This window comes from Triticum dicoccoides, chromosome 4B (genome assembly GCF_002162155.2).
Source record: "Triticum dicoccoides isolate Atlit2015 ecotype Zavitan chromosome 4B, WEW_v2.0, whole genome shotgun sequence".
NCBI classification, from domain to species: Eukaryota; Viridiplantae; Streptophyta; class Magnoliopsida; order Poales; family Poaceae; genus Triticum; species Triticum dicoccoides.
The window spans coordinates 287138791-287159090 of record NC_041387.1 but is presented as its reverse complement, the minus strand read 5'-3'; the positions used below and the strand labels follow the sequence as shown (position 1 = coordinate 287159090).

The 20300-nt window shown below is 48.4% G+C and overlaps 1 protein-coding gene across 2 annotated transcripts in view; it reads left to right on the top strand.

Annotated features, from left to right (window-relative positions):
* The window catches only part of LOC119295985 (inositol monophosphatase 3-like), a 49068-nt gene that overhangs the window by 12877 nt on the left and 15891 nt on the right, over nt 1-20300 (top strand). For both annotated transcript variants that reach the window (XM_037574408.1, XM_037574407.1), the window contains exons 4-6: nt 1407-1491; nt 1611-1665; nt 1794-1837. In XM_037574408.1, the coding sequence (XP_037430305.1) occupies nt 1407-1491; nt 1611-1665; nt 1794-1837 (184 nt within the window). The remainder of the gene's footprint in view (nt 1-1406; nt 1492-1610; nt 1666-1793; nt 1838-20300) is intronic.

Genomic DNA, 20300 nt, shown 5'->3' with positions numbered 1-20300 from the left:
CTTCTATTCAAGGATTTAGTGAAGCTGATATTCAACCTGATCCGGGGCTCCGGAACAAATTGGAGATTATTCTACTCCAGAAATTAAAGATGCAGTGATGAGGAACACTAGATGAGGAAAAAAAATTGTATGTCAGATTTGTTTGGCTACTTCTAGATGCTTCCACTCTAGTGTAGTATTCCTTTTCTTCTCTTTTCTACCCTACCTACTGATTTCTAGAGTCTTCTAGTTGTGAGTAGCTATGAGTAGAATGGTGAAACTTAAATAATGTTTTCTAGAGTATTCCAGCTATAAGTAGAAGTATGTGAAGGCTTTCCAAAGCCCTATAAATAGAGGTCCTCACCTCTACTTTGTACCCAGACTACTTACCCCACTACCTATAATAGAACTTGGTGTTCTTATCTAAGATCTTGGAGTAGATCTTGTGCTCTAGGAGTTCTGGATTGAACTCCTGCTGCCATATTGGCCTACATTCGCCTCTAGAACGATATCTAGCGCAGCACGTTGAAGCTGTTCCTTCAACAGTTGTGCTGTACACATTGTAGCAGAAGGTGGAGTTGCTCCTCCACAACCTTGTGCTGCTTCATGCAGTGAGGAGGGAATATTTGTCGAGAATCGGGAATGCTTGTTTTTTGTGCTTTTTGGTGGTTACATCACCTAGTTGCCGAGAGTCTTGAACTATTTTGAACCATTAGGTATGTTATTCTTTTAGTACATCGAGCTTTGTATTTGAGTTTTATGAGTTTTGGACTTTTGATTGAGCGGACTTTCCTTTTGCACGTTAAAATGTTCAGACGTTAAATTTGGGACACTAATAAGTTCAATTCCTGGATTTGTCACTGCTTACAAGTGCATATTCGAGCGTAGTGGGGCGCAAGGCTCGGGGCCCCTTAGCCACTCAGGCGGGTAATATGGTTCGGGTGCGCCTGTACCGCCTCTATCTGAATGGGTATCCATACTGACAACAATCTCTTTGCCGCCCGAGGTGACCAGCGACAAGGAGCGCATGCTACAAACGGTGACTTGTACGGTTGTCGTGCGCTGAGGGCTTGTCAAGAGCTCCCTTGTTGAATCCCCAAAGTTGCTAGACGAGATAAGGATTTCTCCTCCTTTCGCCTCTCACCCGTGGTCACCTCTGAATCTGGCTCGCCGTCAGACTCTCGGCAGTATCCACGAACGCCTAGAAGCGGCTGCACTAACCCACGCCCTAGCGAAGGTCGAGGAGGTGAGACTCCGGTGAGGCAGCGACCCCAATTGTACTCAGCGGATTCACCTTGCCAGCTGCGAGAGCGTGTCGGTACAAGAGTGAAACTGTGAAAGCCATCTGTCAAAAAGACAAAGTACCTTTCTTCATCGTGCATTTTTCTTTTCTTATGCCAAGATTGTGCACTTTTTTTATATTTCAGCTTTCCTTTTGTGTGCGTCTCGATTGGCCTCACCATTGGGAAGATTCCCACCGTTGGAGTTGTGTACAACCCCATCATGAATGAGGTAAATATTGTTACTCTATGTAATTTTTCCTTGTTTTATTTGAGGATCAGTGCAATATAATCTGGATAAAGGAACCCGGAAAGGTTTTGAGTCTGATTTCGTGTTTTTTCTTCAATTAGCTTTTCACAGCTGTTCGTGGAAAAGGTGCTTTTCTCAATGGTTCTCCAATTAAAAGTAAGCACATTTTTGTTGATTAGGTCCTGATTTGTTGTGATTCAACAGAAGAAGCAAGTCAAGATTACACAGTTCCTTTTTCTGATTGCTCGCGTGTGTTAATTTCAATATACACCCCTCATGTGCAGCATCGCCTCAAAATGAGTTGGTGAAGGCTCTTATGGTGACAGAGGTAGGTACAGACTGTCAAAGATTATCATTTCCATGTCATTCGCACATTCACTAGAGGGAATCATATCATACTCTGAAATAATTGATACTTTGCGGTACATAACTTTCTTTTTGATGCGTAGTGTTTGAACTCTGTTGCTGGCTTAGCTGCTAACCCCTTGAAGATTTCATCAGTCATCAGAACAGTTTAGTTGTCATAAAATACTACAAGTAGTAAATCAGGGTTAGCTGATGTTTCGAAATTAAATACATGACTACTACTAGTTTTCTTTGGATTCTCCAGGTCCAACACCGACCTTAAAGTTTGACTGGGGGCACTAGAGTAGCCTCTTGCATGAATGAGCAGCAGTAATCTAGGACTTCTTTTCTTTTCCCTCTCATAAAGTTTAACCGGGGTCTTTCAATCCAAGTGCATGAATGAGCAGCAGTAATCTAGGACTTTCTTTTTCTGAATCTTTTGATTCAGCCTAGTTGTGAAATCTTGGAGAAAGTAACAAATACTAGCAAAGTATTATGTGGGTGTCGAATTTATATATTTGGCAAAATAAATCAATTTCTGATAAGTGCAGCTGCACTTTTTAGTTATATGGAGTATAGACCCAAAAATGGGAAACAAGAAAACTTGATTCCTTTACCCAAGATAGCAAAAGGTGATTGGCCCATGCAAGGCAAATGACATGTGGTGTTCTGCGCTGATGCACATGCTGCATCCCCATGCTTGCATGTGAATATCAAAGCTCTGTACTGTCATACTAATTCCTCTTTTCGATATTTCAAAATGCTATGACATTTGAATTGAGCGTTGGAATTACAATCCGTTTTCTCTGCTGGACCTCTCGTGACGAGTTCTTCAAAACCAGATTCCATGTCAGTATGTTCTGATGAACTTTTTCCAAAGCAACTTGGGTGCTACATGAAGCAACTTTTAGTTCTATAGGAAACAACTCATGTTGTTGCCTTCCATGATGCTAGTTAGCCTAATGTCTGCACTAAATTGGCTACCATGACCCTCAAGTAGCTTAACTTTTATTCCTAAATTGCTTAGCATTGAGTGCATTATGCTAAGTTGCTTATGTAATTTTCAGTATGGTAGGCCTACTTTTATAGTACTACATGCAACCAATTAGCTATGTCAGGCAACTGAGCATCATAGGTTGTAGACAACTTATGTTTCGAGGTAGGCAACTTAGAAGCCATGGTAGGGAACTCACAGTACTCTAGGCAACTAATCAGCAATGGCAGGCAACTGAGCAGTAGACACAACTTCATAAACTGTAAGAACTTAGTTTCCGAGGTAGGCAACTTAGAAACCATGACAGACAACTTTCACAGTATTTTAGGTGATCAATGAGCAATGGTAGGTAACTTTCACATTACTCCCTCCGTTCCACTTTATAGTGCGCATACGTTTTCTAGCGTTATTCCACTATGTAGTGCGTATAAGCAACTTTGTGCTCTTCTGGACGAAACTAACCCCGCAGCCGCACAGACGCACACATCGCCTTTATCCTTTTCCTCCTGCACACAACACGCATCGCAGGCGGTTGGGACTCGGGATTGGACCAGCAGCGACGAGGGCCACGCCATCCTCTTCTCTCCTTCGCGGCGACGAGGACCACGCCATTGCCCCCCGTTCCCCTGCTCCGGCTACGAGGAGCAACGGCCGAGGACCATGGCGGCTTGATCTTGGAGCGGACATGGCGGCGGCAAGAAGCGCAAGTGCGAGCTGTCTGCACCTAAGCTTGCGCAGCTCCATGAGGCCGCGGGGTAGCCCGCCTTCCTCGTCATCTGTGCATGTGAAAGATCGTGGATGTCGCCTAGAGGGGGGTGGTGGTGGTGAATAGGCGCTTTAAAATAATTACGGTTTAGGCTTGAACAAATGCGGAATAAAACTAGCAGTTAATTTCTCAAGCACAAAACCTACAACAACTAGGCTCACCTAAGTGCACCAACAACTTATTCTAAGCAAGATAAACAACTAAGTGATAGCAAGATATATAACATGAAACACTATGGCTACCAGAAAGTAAAGTGCATAAGTAAAGGGCTCGGGTAAGAGATAACCGAGGCACGCGGAGACGACGATGTATCCCGAAGTTCACACCCTTGCGGATGCTAATCTCCGTTTGGAGCGGTGTGGAGGCACAATGCCTCCCAAGAAGCCACTAGGGCCACCGTAATCTCCTCACGCCCTCGCACAATGCAAGATCCCGTGATTCCACTAAGGGACCCTTGAGGGCGGTCACCGAACCCGTATAAATGGCAACCCTTGGGGGCGGTCACCGAACCCGTACACTTTGGCAACCCTTGGGGGCGGTCACCGGTACCCGTCAAATTGCTCGGGGCGATCTCCACAACCTAATTGGAGACCCTGACGCTTGCCCGGAGCTTTACACCACAATGATTGAGCTCCGAAGCACCACCAATCGTCTAGGGCGCCCAAGCACCCAAGAGAAACAAGCTCAAGGGTACCAAGCACCCAAGAGTAATAAGCTTCTCAACTTGTAACTTGCACCGTGGAGAACTCAAACCTATGCACCAAATGCAATGGCAAGGGCCACGGAGTGCCCAAGTCCCTCACTCTTAAATCCCACCAAAGCAACGGAAGCTATGGAAGAAAAAGAGAGGAAGAACAAGAAGGAGAACACAAGAACTCCAAGATCTAGATCCAAGGGGTTCCCCTCACATAGAGGAGAAAGTGATTGGTGGAAGTGTGGATCTAGATCTCCTCTCTCTTTTCCCCCCAAAACTAGCAAGAATCCATGGAGGGATTGAGAGATAGCAAGCTCGAAGAAGGTCAACAATGGGGGGCAAATGCGAGCTCAAGAGATAGGGACCATTGGGGAAGAAGGCCCCCTTAAATAGGCCTTCCCAAATCCAACCGTTTTGTGCACAGGTCGTGCACAAGCGGTACTACCGCTGCCTAGAGCGGTACCACAGCTTATAAGAGGTACTACCACTGCCCAAAGCGGTACTACCGCTGCCCAAAGCGGTACTATCTCTTATAAGCGGTACTACCTCTTATAAGAGGTACTATCGCTCAAAAAACTGACCTGCGAATGAAATTGCCATAACTTTTGCGTATGAGCTCCGAATTTGACGAAATCAAGTTTGTTGGAAAGCTAAAGACAAGGGTTAACACAATCTTGATAGAGATATCAAGAAATAGCAATTGAGAAAAATATCCAAAATAAAATGGTGAGAACCCTTTCTCAAATAAGACCGGTAAAAACTCCAACACCGAAAACGCGAAAGAAGATGCATATGAAATGGGTTTTCGATGAACTAGAGCTTGTCACGAAGAAGACCAAAAGCTCCTAAACTCACAAAGTGAAAAGCCAAACAAGAACCAAGAAAGATGATGATGCCAAGAATGCAATGATTTGAGCTCTCACCGAACGATACGATCAAGCTACTCACTCGAGAGCCCCCCTTGATACGACTATTGATCCTATAATCCGGTCTCCCAAATAACACCATGAGACCGGTAAAATAGAAAACCTATCAAGGACAAACCTTTGCCTTTCACAGTCCACTTGAGCTAGATGATGACGATCTTGACTCCCTCAAGTTGGACCACCTTTCTTGATTGCATTGGCTCGACGAAGACTAGTAGATTGCTCCCCCATACTCCACTATGGGTGAGCTACACTTCGGCGCATCTTCACAAGTCCATTGTCACCACAATGGACGGCAAGCTTCAAGGATGATCTCTTCATGATGCTCCACTTGAACTTGCACACTGCAATCTTGATGCCGATCTTGACTCCCTCAAGTTGGACCACCTTTCTTGATTGCATTGGCTCGACGAAGATTAGTAGATTGCTCCCCATACTCCACTATGGGTGAGCTACTCTTCGGCGCATCTTCACAAGTCCATTGTCGCCACAATGGACGGCAAGCTTCAAGGATGATCTCTTCGTGATGCTTCACTTGAGCTTGCACACCACAATCTTGATGACGATCACCACTTGATGTCATCCTCCATGGGTTGTATGAGATCTTCCTCTTGATGCAAACCCATGGAAACATACCTAACCCCACATAGAACTCACACGTAGACCATGGGTTAGTACACAAAGCGTAAAGGACAATGCTTACCATACCATGGCATCACTTGATCCCTCTCGGTACAACTTGTGCGCTTTGTGTGTTGATCAACTTGAATCACTCTCTGTGCTTAGTCTTGATCAACCTTGAATATTTCCAACTCTCTTCATTAGGATGATATTTTGAAGGTAAACATCAATGTTCACTCAATCTTTTTCTTCAAGACATGCTTGCAATAAGCTCAACTCTCACATGACCAATCTTTGGATAATTCCTTGAAAGGCACTTTGGCCATCTCATAAACTCCTTGAAACCAGCACATGGTCTTCAAGAAAAGCCTATGGACAAATCCTTCAAATATAACTCAAGGCAACCATTAGTCCATAGAGATTGTCATCAATTACCAAAACCAAACATGGGGGCACCACATGTTCTTTCAACATGCCTCTCCACCCGGCCGGATCCAGGAGATTGTGGTGGCGAGGCAGTCAGGGGCGTGGGCACTAGACCTGCATCACCGTCAGCCTGTGTCCGCTACCGACGTCTTCGGCATCTCTGCATCCGCTACCGGTGTCATCGTGTTCGCTGCCGCCTTCTCTGCCTCCTCCACTGGCGGTCGGTATCCACCGCGTCCGACTTTCCCGTGTCCACCGCGGGCAGCCAGCATCACCGTGTCCGCGACGGTGCCCGGCGTCCCCACTCTGCTTCTCAGTGTCCATGGTCTGCATCACCGCGCACACTGTCGACGGCCAGCAGCATCGCGTCTTCGGCCGGCTTCTTCCCTTCCGCCGCCGGCGACTGGCGTCACCGTGCCCGCGGCCAGCTTCTTCCCTTCCGCCGCCGGTGTCCAGCGTCACTGCGCCCGCGGCTGGCTTCTCCGTGTACACGGCCGGTGGTCGGCGTCACCGTGTCCCTGGCCTGCATGCCCACGCCGGTGTTTGCTAGCTAGTTGAATGTCTGCGAGGGCATGGGACAGACGAAGCAGGGTTATTCTTGTCCAAAGATAGCCTCTAGCGCATGCATTGGTATTAGAGCTTGAATCTATGCGCACTAGATTTCGGAAAGGAGGGAGTATTAGGTGACTAATAAGCGACGGTAGGCGACTTTCATAGTATTACCGAAAAAGGCTTTCGCCCCACTATATATAAAGTAAACCACCAGAGCCACAAGTTCCAACATACAAGCACACACCACACACGCACACAAGTAGTGCACAGGCAAAGCACGACAAGATCCAGGTTCTGCTGAGGGCACAACTGAACAAGCCCTAAAGAGAGAAAAGAAGGGGACGCAAAGGGCCAGAGCCTAGCCATAGGCACTGCCACAACGAGTCTGCAATGGAGCCAAGAAGGGGACTAATCCGGCTTCGAATGTAGTGGGGAAGCGACGGAGCCAAGCGGAAGGCCAATGCACGAAGATCTGCAATGAAGATGTCGATGGCTTCCCGATTCTGTGGGCGGCTAAGCGGCCGCAAAAGCTGCAAGTAACCACACATTTGAAGATCGCGTAAGTAGATCATCGAAGAGGGCACACTGAATCACAAGCTTATTGCGAACTGTCCATAGCGTCCACATGAGAACCCCAGTACCCAAGCACCTAATGTGACGCGACCGCATCGTGGAAGCCTGGAGTTCCACGAAAAGGTCAGAGAAGTTGGTATTGCACCAATGGCCACCAACCACCTCGCGGAAGCAGCTCCAAAGGAATTGCGCGGACATGCAGGTGAAGAAGATGTGATAGTGTGTGAACATGGACTTCTAACTCCAGCCACACTGCTATCCTATCCTATCCTTACAGGCTCAATAAATGCCTGCCATCTTATCCTGCCAAGTGCAGGTTATCCTTGACCCTTGTGGTTGCTTGGAGAAGAGTTTCCTTGGAGACTGGGTGGAAAACAACATTCTACCCCTCAACCCTGTCGTCGGGATTGGATGTTGACGATCCCGATCTTGTCGCGCAGCTCCCGGAACCGGACGCGACCAAGTGGCTTCGTCAGGATGTCTGCCTTCTGCTCACCAGTCTTGATGACCTCCACGACCACCGTGCCCTTCTGGACGCAATCTTATATGAAGTGGTATCGGAGATCAATTTGCTTGCTGTGGTCATGCAACACTGGATTCTTGCAGAGGGAAATTGCCGACTTATTGTCAACGAAGATGAGTGCAGGGCTGGAGTCTTGGTTCAACATCTCGCCGAGAAGACGAGCCAACCAGATTCCCTGACATGCCGCTGTTGTTGCCGCGATGTACTCCGCCTCGCACGAAGAAGTCACGACAACCTTCTGCCTCATCGATTGCCAGCTAACGGGACTGCTTCCGAGGAAGAACAGTATGCCAGAGGTGCTCTTCCTGGAGACAATGTTGCCAACGTGATTGGAGTCCCTGTAGCCGACCAGTTTCTTGCCGCCACCACGACGATACACGCATTCATGCGTGATCGTGCCTGAGATGTACCGGAGCGGGTGTTTGACGACAGCGAGATGATCGCTTGTCGGGGCTTCCATGAACCTACTCACGAACCCGACAGTGAATGAGATGTTCGGTCGGGTATGCACGAGATACCTAAGGCTTCCGAGATGCTGCAGTACAACGTTGCGTCCACCGGCTTCTCGACGCTCTCCTTGCTGAGCTTGAGCCATGCCTCCATCGGGGCTTGCACGGTGTGGCATTTAGACATGCCAGCTCGCTCCATAATCTTGGCGGCGTAGGCCGTTTGCGTGATTGTCGCGCGACCACGCTCTTGGTTTACCCCTAATACGAGGAAGTACCGGAGCAGCCCAAGGTCACTCATGCTGAAGAGACGTTGCATCTCTCCCTTGAAGCGTTTAACCTCGCCGGGCTCTGCCCCGGCGGTGACCAGGTCGTCGACGTAGGTGCCGACAGTGAGCAACATGTTTGCGGTGCCACGCAAGTACACGCTGTGCTCAGAAGCGTTGCGGGAGAACCCAAGTGATGCGAGGCTTGCATCCAGCTTGGCGTTCCATGCTCTCGGGGCTTGCCGGAGACCTACATGGCCTTGTGTAGCTTGTATTGCTCGCGTCCTTCAGCGATGAAGCTAGGTTGCTGGGAGACGTAGACTTCCTCGTCGAGGTCGCCGTTGAGGAACACCGACTTGACCTTCATGTGGTGAACTTCCCAGGGCAAGGATAAGTTGAACGGACTCGAGCCTTGCTACTGGAGCAAAGACTTGCTGGAAGTCCACCCCTATGCGTTGCGCATACCCTTTTGCAATGAGCCGGGCCTCTTGCTTGACAATGGCGCCATGCTCGTTCTTCTTTACCTTGAACACCCACTTGAGCCCAATAGCTCGATGCCCTGTGGGCAACGTGGTGAGTGTCCAAGTAGCGTTGTCGTCGATCGACGACAGCTCATCTAGCATCGTGCGATGCCAGCAATCCTCACGCTCTGCTTCAGCAAACGTGGTCGGCTCCTCGCCGGCCATCAGATGCAACACCTCGTCGTCATCATTGCCGTCGAGATTCACCGCCAATTGTGGTGGCTTGGCGAGGTCATCGACATGTTGGTACCAGTGTGGGACGCCGACACTATCGTCGGCGTCGAACAAGTCCGATCACACTGTTGTTGGAGTTGCAAACTGATTCAGCACAACCTCGCTTGAGGTGTTTGGGGTTGCCGACCGCGAGGTTGTTGTGCTCGCTGTGTTTGGAGCCACTCGGCTTGGGGCCGCAGTGCTTGGGGTTGCTGTACGTCTGTACCCAGGGTCGTTGAGCTCGGGCTTGCTCTGCTCAGGGTCTCCATTGTGCTCGGGGTTGCTGCCCGAGCACCATCACTTGTGCACACCGTGTACTCCACGGTGAAGGAGCTGCTTGCTGGCGCCTCCCAGTTCCAACATGCCTCCTCGTTGAAGATGACGTCGCGGGAGACGTGTACACGCTTCGTGACGGGGCTGTACATCTTGTACGCCTTGATCCCGTCTCGTAGCCCATGAACACCATCGGGGTGCTCCTGTCGTCGAGCTTCTTTAGCTGTGGGCGCGTCGTCTTGACGTGCCCAACACAGCCAAAGGTTTGAAGGAAGCACACATCAGGCTTCCTCCTGTACCACACCTCGTAAGGCATCTTGCCGTCGACGCTCCTTGTGAAGGAGCGTTGAGGATGAAGACAGCCGTGAGCACGGGCTCCCCCCAATACATGCTCAACACCTGCTTTATTTTGAGCATGCAGCGTGCCATCCTGAGCACCGTCTGGTTCCTCCGCTCGACGACGCTGTTCTGCTGCGGCGAGTAGGGGGCGTGAGATGATGTTGCACCCCTTTGTCGTCGCAATGCTTGTAGAACGTGGCCGACGTGAACTCGCCACCACAGTGCGTGCGCAGCACGCGCAACTTGTGGCCGCACTCAACCTCTGCTGCCGCTTGCTGCTTGGCGATGCCTCGCTCCGCCTCGTTCTTGGAGGCGAGGAGTATCGCCCACATGAACCTGCTATAGTCGTCAACGAGCAGGAGGATGTAGCGACGCCCGCCAAATGCCGGGTTAATCGGGCCGCAGAGGTCCCTGTGGACCAACTCCAGGGGCTTCTTCGCCCGGTACCTTGCTCTCTCAGGGAAGGGCAGACGCTGCTGCTTCCCGGCAAGACATGCATCACACAGCTCGTTGGTGTGCATGATGTGCGATAGCCCACGCACGAGTCCACCACGAGCCACCTTTTATAGCCCGTCGAAGTGTCGGTGTGCGAGCCGAGCATGCCAACGCCAAGCGTTGGAAACATGGCCCACGACCAGGCACATAGGTTGTACGGGACAAAAGAAGAACTTGTGCAGGCGATTTGATCCTCGGGTTACCTCGATGAGCAATCGCCAGTCCTCGTCTCGCACGGAGAGCACTCCGCGATGGATGTTGATGTCGTACCAGCTCTCGTCGAGCTGGCTGATGCTCAGGACGCTGCTCTTGAGCACTGGGATGAAGAAGATGATCGTGAACGCCCTGTGGTCAGCCCCGTTGTTGGCGAAGACGACGGTCCCGCGCCCGTGGATGTCCACCACAGAGCCATTCGCGAACCTCACCTTTTCGGTGATCGAGCGGTCCAGCTCCGCGAACGCGTCGACCGAACCAGTCATGGTGGGTGTGGTCACAGCTTTCTCCTCATTGAGGAAGATGTAGCCGCACGCATACACCGTTGTCGGGGAGCCATCTCCCACCAACCCGATGGACCTGAACACTTGGTTGTCGGGGTATGGCCGACCTGAGTCGCCGTGCGCTCCTGCACGGACTCGATGGTTGCCAACATCATGGTCGGGGAGTGGCCCACCAGATGCGCCGTACCCTCTTGCATGGACTTGGTGGGACCCGACGTTCGCGGTTGCCGGGGCGTGGCTTCCCCACTTTTGTCGCCTCCTAGTCGATAGGCCCCGAGAACAATGTTGTCTGGGCAATTCCTACCATTGTAGAGATGGATTTTGCTGACAAGCTCTGTGCCGCCTGCATGGACTCGACGGTTGCCGGGATCGTGGTCGCGCGAGTCGTTGTGCCCTTCTGCACGGTTTGTGATGTAGGGTAGAACCCTAGATGCCCGATCTTTCACGTTGGAGGGAATCCTACCAAGAACACGAAGAATACGAGTGGGGAAACGAGGGAAACACGAGATAAATCACTCAACCAACAAGATATAGTCACACATATGCTAGATCCTCGAGACAAAGAGTGATACACGATTCAAAGTCAACAAGGGACGATACAAAGGGTCTTCTCCGTGAGGAGGTCTTGAAGGTTCTTCCCGTGATGGGGTCTTGAATCTGCTTGGGGGATCTTCTCCGAAGAGGTCGTGAGCTCCGAGAAGTAACCAAGTGGATGAGCGAAGCTCTATCTCAAATATGAGCTATCACAATGCTAACCCTAGCTAGGAGGAGGGAGAGGTCTATTTATAGTTGTAGTACAAAAGGGGGCCGAAGTGAAGGGGTACATGGGCTTTAGCCTGAAACTGGACACAACCAGGGGCCGGATGTCCGGTGGTTTCGGGGGGACCGGTCGTCCGCTAGCGCCGGACGTCCGCTAGCGCCGGACGTCCGCTGAAAGTGTTCTGTGACCGGGACACCGGACGTCCGGAAGTCTCGGACTTCCGTTAATATTGCCGGACGTCCTGTGCAGGTCGGACGTCCGCTCGCTGGGAGGTCTATAGCTGGCGTAGGCTGGTCTTCAGGCGCTGGTCGTCCGCCGAGGACCGGATGTCCGCTCGCTGTGAGAGGCCGGTCGTCCGGTGTCGTCCGAACGTTCGCTTGCTGGAGCTTCTTCGGTGGTTCCTCTTCTTGTTCCTCACGCTTGGTGTTCTCGCCGTCTTGTCCAATACTCCTAGCTGTTCTATGGTCTTCCTCTTGGTTCATGATCGCATAGCACACACGTCTGAGGTAGTAGCCATGTCTCACACACGTTTGAGGTAGTAGCCATGTCGCACATGTGGAAAGAGAAGGTTCGGAGGGGAGCGAGTTCACCTTGTGTCCAATGGCGTATAGTCGAGGTCTCATCTTATGTATCCTTCGGTCATGGGGAGTGGTCGAAGTGAACATGCGGATGATCGTAGGATGCTCTGCATCATCTCCCCCCCCACGTGGGAAAGATCCGACCTCGAATCATGATCCTCATCATCATGGAAACGGTTGTTGTGGACGGACTTTTAGTTGGACGGAGTTGAAAGCATTGCGCAACCCAAGTACTCCAAGGTGTCTCCAGAGTGATAGACATGCAAAAAGAGCAAACACTATCGACACTCGGAAATACAATGGTTAGCGCACACAAAGTGTCCATCAAATAAGTATGAGTCTGTTTGGCAAGATTATTTGTGACAAAGCGCATGAAGCTTATCAAGATGATCTAGAATGATATGCAAAGCATACATGGGAGCAAATGCAATCATTGTGCACACAAATGTGTTGTGAATATGATCAATGCAACCACAGTGCAAAATGATGTCATAGATGGGAGCATGAATATGACAGTAGATGCTCAATATGTGTATGTTATCATGCAATTGATGGTGGACAATATGATCATGATGTATGAATATGCCATTAAGAAAGATCACAACAAATTTGCTAAGAAAATGCACAAGCTCATATATCATGGATGACATGGAAATAGATGCAATAAGACAAGCATTATGTGAGTCAATCCATGTATGGGGTGCAAACTTGTGGTGAGTATGATATGTCCATCGAGCATGACATGTGTGAGCACAATCAACAAATATGGAGGTGGTACAAAAAGTCAAAAGAGTGTTGATGTACCAAAGCTCGATGTCGTGGCATGAGTGGAGTTCCGAAGGTGCATCCAATAAGTGCGAGCGCTCCTCAATGTGAAGGTCCATAGAGCCAATCTTCAATGTCGCTCCTCCGTTCGCGAGATGTATCATGTATGTAACCAGAAGGAAACAACAATGAAAGAATGACCCGTCCAATATGCATATGTGAGGGTGGCTCAAAGGGAAGGAGGTCACCTTTAGGAGTTTCTCAAGGATGATGGAGTTGCGCATCTTGTATGCCTTCACATAACTAATATGTCTCGTGATGGTACCGCCTTGTGAATCCTTCAAAATGAAAGAACATGACAAACACTCGAAAAAACAAATAAGGTTAGCGGAAGTGCAAAACCTATCATTCGTGTGGTAAGATACCCAAGAAGTGTATGTATCATGCTCATCATAAGAAAGGATAAGAGAGCATTTCATAGTATGGAGGCATATGATGCGAGGACAACCAAATACAATAGGCTCAATCAAACAAACATGCATCACAAGTAATATGTCCAAGTCTTCACGATCAATAAGCATAGCATGTTGGCACTCAATACAAGGTGATATGAGATATGCAACTAATGGAGACAAGAGACAATGATCATGACAAATCAAGTGAGAGGCATGAACATATATGTCATCAACCCAAGAAAGCGAGTAAGAATGGAACATGGGTGATGCATCAAAGCAAGCAATCATAGTGATCAAGTCAAGCAAGCTAGTAGTGCGAAGATGCAACATACTAGGAGGAATCATGGCAAGCATGTCATTGATGCAAATAGTGTGCATGAATAATTCACATGACATAGCACAAGCATGAAAGCAAGATATGAGCAGAATATCATCAATGTATTGGCGAGAGGCCATATGTAAATAGCAATGGGACCTCATGTCTCTCCCAACACAACAAGCATCAATAGCATGGGGCACAAAGAAATCATGGCTATAGCTATAAGTATCTCCACCAAGCATGCAAATACACATAGGAGTAGCATAATGGTGAATCATGGGTAGATACAAGCAAGGGTCACAATTGCATGGCAAAATCATGTAATGAGGCATAACATGCAAAGTGAACACGATAGTATGAGCATAAGTGAACAAGTGGTATATAGCCCATAGCCGTGTGAGAGCCAAGAAGAAGAGATGCGCGTAGTCCTTGCGCGAAGGGAGCGGTGGTAAGGATAGTCCACGTGATCTCAAGTCATCGTTGCTCTCAAAAGCTCGTTTCGTCAACTCATGGGATTGTGAGGTTGACGAGTGTTCATAAGTACCTACACAAAACAAAGGCAAAGAAAAAATTGTGTGTGCATGGTATATGTACACATCATCCATCATGATTCGCACGTGCTTGTGTCGGTTAGCACAAAATATCCAATGCTCAAATAAATGCGATGCGTGATATAGAAATATGTCATCCATCATGAGAGGTTTGTTGTTATGCATGGCATAATGGAGACTCAAATTGTGTAATGCATCACGAGAAATATGTAGAGCATTGTTATTCATGGAATGCATATGGTGCACACAATCATGGGAATCATGTATAGTATGGAATGCATCAAAATCTCTTAATATGTATGAGGAAACTATGGGGGTTTCCTCATGAGCATTAGTAGAAGCATCACATGGAGAATATTGGCAATATCCAAAACAATGCATATTTGGTTCAATTTGATCATGGCATGGGATATTAGATGAATTGCGCAAATCATGAAGGAAGCATGGCAATATCATCACATGAAAAACAAAAGCCAATGATCATCATCTCGTCATCTATGCCATAAGTGCAAATACGATTTATTTTAATGGGGCATGCATAGTTACTATGTTGAGATTGTAATGATGCAATATGGGAGATCTCACTCATAGCATATGACAAGTTCAATGGATTGTCAAACATGATGTGACCAAAAGAATTTTCACATGATATCCTATGGAGCATAGCATCACAACTAGGCAGTGCAACATGCTCATCATCATAAATGGGTGGCATATCGAAACAAGACATAGCATGTGATGAATCCATAGGGTGATCAACATCAAGGGAGCAATCGATGTCAAGAGAGTCCACTAGTGGGACAAGAGAAGTACCATCACCTATGTTGCCTTTGGAACGTCGCTCATGTGTTGTAGGTGAGGTGTCGAAAATTCACTCGTTGTCATCTTCATCTTGATGGAACCATGTGGGGGGGTGCATCATCGTCCACCATGGCCATCGTCGTCTCCTTTGGAGGTATGGAGTCGTCGAAGATAGGCATGTCGTCATGTAGGAGACCTAGCACCAAAGAAGAAAACACACTAGGAGTAGAGGTTAAGTCATTAGAAATCGTAGTGGCCTCACATGCCGTGTCAACTACCTCACTCGCTAAGTGTTGTGGCTCACTCCCTCTCTCAAGGATGCTCTCACTCATATGGTTGGTGGAGTCACTCAAATGGCGCTCAACCTCACATAGGATGTGTGGCATGCTCTCATGTGTGAGGCTAGTGGTGGTCACACTCATCCTCTCATAGGAAATGCTCTCAATGTCATATATGATGGAGTCACTCATCTCACTCATGGGGTGGTGGCTCTCCTCACATGACAAATGGGGCATCTCGACATATGTGGGTGTCGGAGAGATGTAGGTGCAAATGTCTCCATGCTCAACTCCTATCGCCGTAGTCGAAGGGGATGGCCCTTGCTCGACCTTGTCACCGTCTTGGTGACTTGGTGTGGGAGGCCCATATGATGTGACACCTCGTAGCTCGTCTCCATGACCGAAGGGAATTTCCCATGCTCGGTCATCTTCCTTGGGGGGCTTCCGAAGATGGAAGGGTCACCCTCGCATGTATATTGTCGCCTTGGACTTGATGAAGTCGTTGTAGGCGTACTCGTGGGAAGTAGGCGAAGATGCCGTATGTCCAAAGGCGAAGATGCCTTGATAGCACTTGGCGAAGATGCCGAAGTGGTGGTGGTAGCCGTAGCTCCGTCTTGGTGGTGCTCGTCTCGCGGTCTTCTCTTTTGCTGATGAAGCTTGGACTTGGCGTGAAGTAGTGCTTGTTGGGACTTGTACGTTTGCGCTTGTGGAGCATCTTCATGATGATGGTGTCGTTGTCGCGCTTGAGCTCGATGGCGTTCGTCATCGTCGTGCACATGATGCTTGGAGGTGACTTGCCCTTCATGACGATGTGGATCACGAACGTGATGGTGGTCTCCATGTAGATGTGGACATGGACGAATTGCGCTTGCATCGCTTGGGCGCTCCGAAGATGATCGACTTGGTCGCTGCCGCCTTGAAGATGACGAAGGTGAAGTAGACTTGATTAAGGCCCGAATCTCCTCCATCCTTGCATCTTGCTCCTCCTTTTGTGCGGAAATCTTGTTGTCGATGTAGTCCCTTTTCCTTGCTTCGGAGTGATGAATGTCGATGTAGAGGTTCTCGATGCGCTCTCGCAAGGTAGAATGTGCGCCTTGCATTCGTTGTTGTAGATCAAAGAGTGACGATTTGGTGATGTAGTTGTTCACGCCGTCGTTGTTGTCGAAGACCGGAGATGAAATGCCTTGCCTATCCATCACAAGACTCGAACAAATATGAGTGGAAGAAAGGAGAGAACTATACCAAATGTACCTTGGCCGATGTTGAAAATGGATCAATGATCACTCAATGATGTAACAAGGAAATAGCACAATTGGTACCGATCTCGTCGATTTCTCACACCTACACAAGGCTTTGGGTGGAGCTCAATGAGGATAGTGTCACAAAAAAATTTGATGCAAAATGTTAGCAAGAGTCAATAATGTTGAAAGAGATTCATAAATTCGCAAGCGAAACAAGTAGACCAATAGCAATGAAAGGCACACGAGAACACACACACGGATAGATAAATGGGGTCGTGCAACCAAGGAATGAGCACAAAATGTGGAATCCACGGAAAACGCTCGTGTTGCACAACTCAAGAGAGACGCTAGCACGATTGCTCAATAGGCGGATAGGACACTTGTGCACAACCTATAAGATGCAAAATGGATAAACTTTCTATACCAAGTATGCTATGTATGTATGTTTCGGTGCTTTAGCACAAGATGATCCAAGATGATCGGATATGACAATCTTATATGCAATGTGGTATGATGCTATGGCACTTGCTTACAAGCTTCTTTGCTCTTTCTCTTTTGCTTAAAAGCTTTATTCTTTTTTTTTTGTATGGCCACTTTGCACAATGCACAAACCAAGATAGCAATAGTGTATATGCGGGAGCAATCTTGTGACACAAGAGATGATATGATACCAAAATGATACCAATATGATATGGTATATATGCAATAGAAGGTGTAGACCAATGATCAGTAATGTACACAAGTAACGTTGCCGGCAATACTCGAATGGCTAGTCTCGATAGGCAAGTGATGCAAAATGGGCTAGGGGTTAACAATGTAATGGCAAGGAGAATGTACAATGGTGTCGTCGAGGTTACCGTCCGTGGCGATGATGAGAGGAGGTGTTGTCGATGTCGACCCGTTCCTAGTTAGCCGAAACACCATAGGAAACGAAAAAACCGCAAACTCAAAATCTCAAGGACAAAAGTCAAATGTTGGTAGCGGAAAGCGGTGGTAGTTTGCACTTGGCAATGCGGAAGTGGAATGATGGGCTATACACGTGTTGAAGTTGAAGTTGTCGTCCCTAAGTTGCCGAAACACCTTAGGAGACACAAGACACAACTCAAACAAGCTCAAACAAAATTGGGTTAAGTTGGGTTGTCAGAAGTGTATGGTGGGCAAGGTTATGCAGAAGTGGAGGTGGTGGTTGATGAAGAAGTAACTGTCCCTAAGTAGCCGAAACACCTTAGGAGACTCGAATCACTACTCAAGTAACCACTAATGCTATGGCAAGCAAAATGGGTTAGATTGCGGAAGTCGGTGGTGGTGTAGCGGATGGTGTGGTGGAAGCCCTAGGCAAAGATGCCAAAACTCCAAAATTTTGATGGAGTCAAATGATGTTGGAAGTATTTTTGTGTGATGGGGGATGTCAATAGCTTCAAAACGAGCTAAAGAACGTCAAAATTGGAGTTCGGATGAATTAGTTATGGACAAAACAAAAATCAGCCGAAGTTGATATCTACAGGTTGCGGACGTCCGGAAATGGACGGATGTCCGGTGGCGGCACGTCCGGTGAGCTCGGAAATCCGTAAATTCTGTTCTGGAATGGGATGCCGGACGTCCGGTAATGTCCGGATGTCCGGTGCTTCGAGAGGCTCCGGACGTCCGTAAATGTCCGGACTTCCGGTGAGTCTGGGGTAACTCGGGATATAGATCGGGGACGCAATTTTGGGCGGAAAAAGTGGATTTCGGGGTCAAAATTTGCAGGATTTGACGGATGGAAAGAGGGGAAACTTGGGGAGATGCTAGATCCACTTGAAACCAAGCAAATCCATGGGTCAAAATCAACAAAACATCATCAAACCAACAAATCACGAAAAAATTTGGGGCTATTTTTGGTAGGGATTTTCGAAACTGAGGAAGAACACAACAAAATCAAGCTAGAAAACAAGGGGTAGGGGCTCCAAATTCGTGATCAACGTGGCAAAGTTGTCGACGAGCTCGCCCTCCTTGAAGGCGATGTTCTTGAAGTCCGCCCGTAGCTTCTCTGCGTTTGGCTCGCGCAAGCGGTTGCTACCGAGGCGCTAGGTCCGGATGGCTTCCCACGCCTCCTTGGCGCTTGCCTTCACTGCGAGCATGCCGTGCATCTCCGGCTGCATGGTGCGCATGAGCGCTGCCGCGACTTTCATGTCCTCCTTTCTCTCGACCATGCCGTCCTCCATGGGAACCTAGAGGCTCGCCTCATGGAGGTTGCACTCCATGATCAACGCCCTATCGTTGTAGTTTGAGCGCGTGAGCATTGGGAAGGTGATGGGCACAGTACCGCTGCCTGTGGTCTCGCGCACGATCTTCCTAACCACAACCTCACTGCTATGGCCGCGCCTAGACCGGCTGCGCCCTTACCGCTCCTCCGGAGGCGGCGACTGAGAGCCGTCCTGTGATGGCTGCGACCTGGAACCACCCAAGGTGGTGCGCTGCTGCTCTCGTTCTACACCGGCCATGGCTATTGGAACAAGGTTTTAATGCCAATTGTTAGCCCAAACTATTGTGGTAGGGGTGCATTATGGGTGGTAGGGGCTCTACCTTATATGTGGTAGGAGTCCTGATTTAGAGTGCTAACTGTATTTTCCTAGTGGTAGGGGTCCTGCAATATGAGTGGTAGGGTGCTATACAATGAGTGGTAGGGGTGCCCAAACTAGTAGTATTCACTCACACACACGTACGCTTGCACAAGTAGTACTTGTTAGGAAGTATTAGTATTGGTCTAGGAACCCTTATTAGTTTATGTTTACGTTTCTTGCCCCTGGGCCTTCAATAGCGATAAGTTGTTTTTCTAACATGGTATCAGAGCAAAGAAGTCTTGAGTTAAAGACCCGGCTGGCGCAATTAAATTGCAACCCACTTTCGGTCCACGTTTAGGTCTGAGGGAGCCACACGTGAGGGATGTGTTGACGTATAAATGTATTGCCTAGTCTCTTTCATCAGATCGGTCTTTTGGTTGCATTGGCTAGAGCATGCAACGCTCAGTCTAGTTTTTGGTGTGTTTTGGTGATGCGTCCTACAACCCTCCTAGTTTGTTCCTTCTAAAAAAAGTCCAATGTCTTCTGCATACATGATGGCTTTTGCATCTTTGTCTCGTGTGAGCTTCCTAACTTCTTGCTCTATATTTTCCACTACGTCTACCAAATCCATTGATATTTTGTGTTTCTCATGTCATGCGCGTCTGCCAAACTTTTGCCCGGTGGCCTTTTTCTGGTCGTTGTCCTCTCTGTAGGATTTCTATGGCCTCTCTTTGCATTGTTGATCTAAGCCCATTCTCTTGGAGCTTTCGCCGTCGGTTTTCATGGGCCATGATTCTTTAAGCAATGCTTCATTCTCTTGATGTGTCATCTTCTTTTGACAACCCATCTTCTCTTGTATCTTCTATTGATGCGGTGTCTTCCTCTGATGTGCCATCTCTTCGTTATCCCCTTTGGCGACTCGACAGGTTTTGAAGACTCTTCATGCTATGACGACACTCTCAAGACGCGGATTTGGATTATCATTTTTTTTCTAGTATTACACTTCTTCAAATGCAATGCTATTGCATACTGC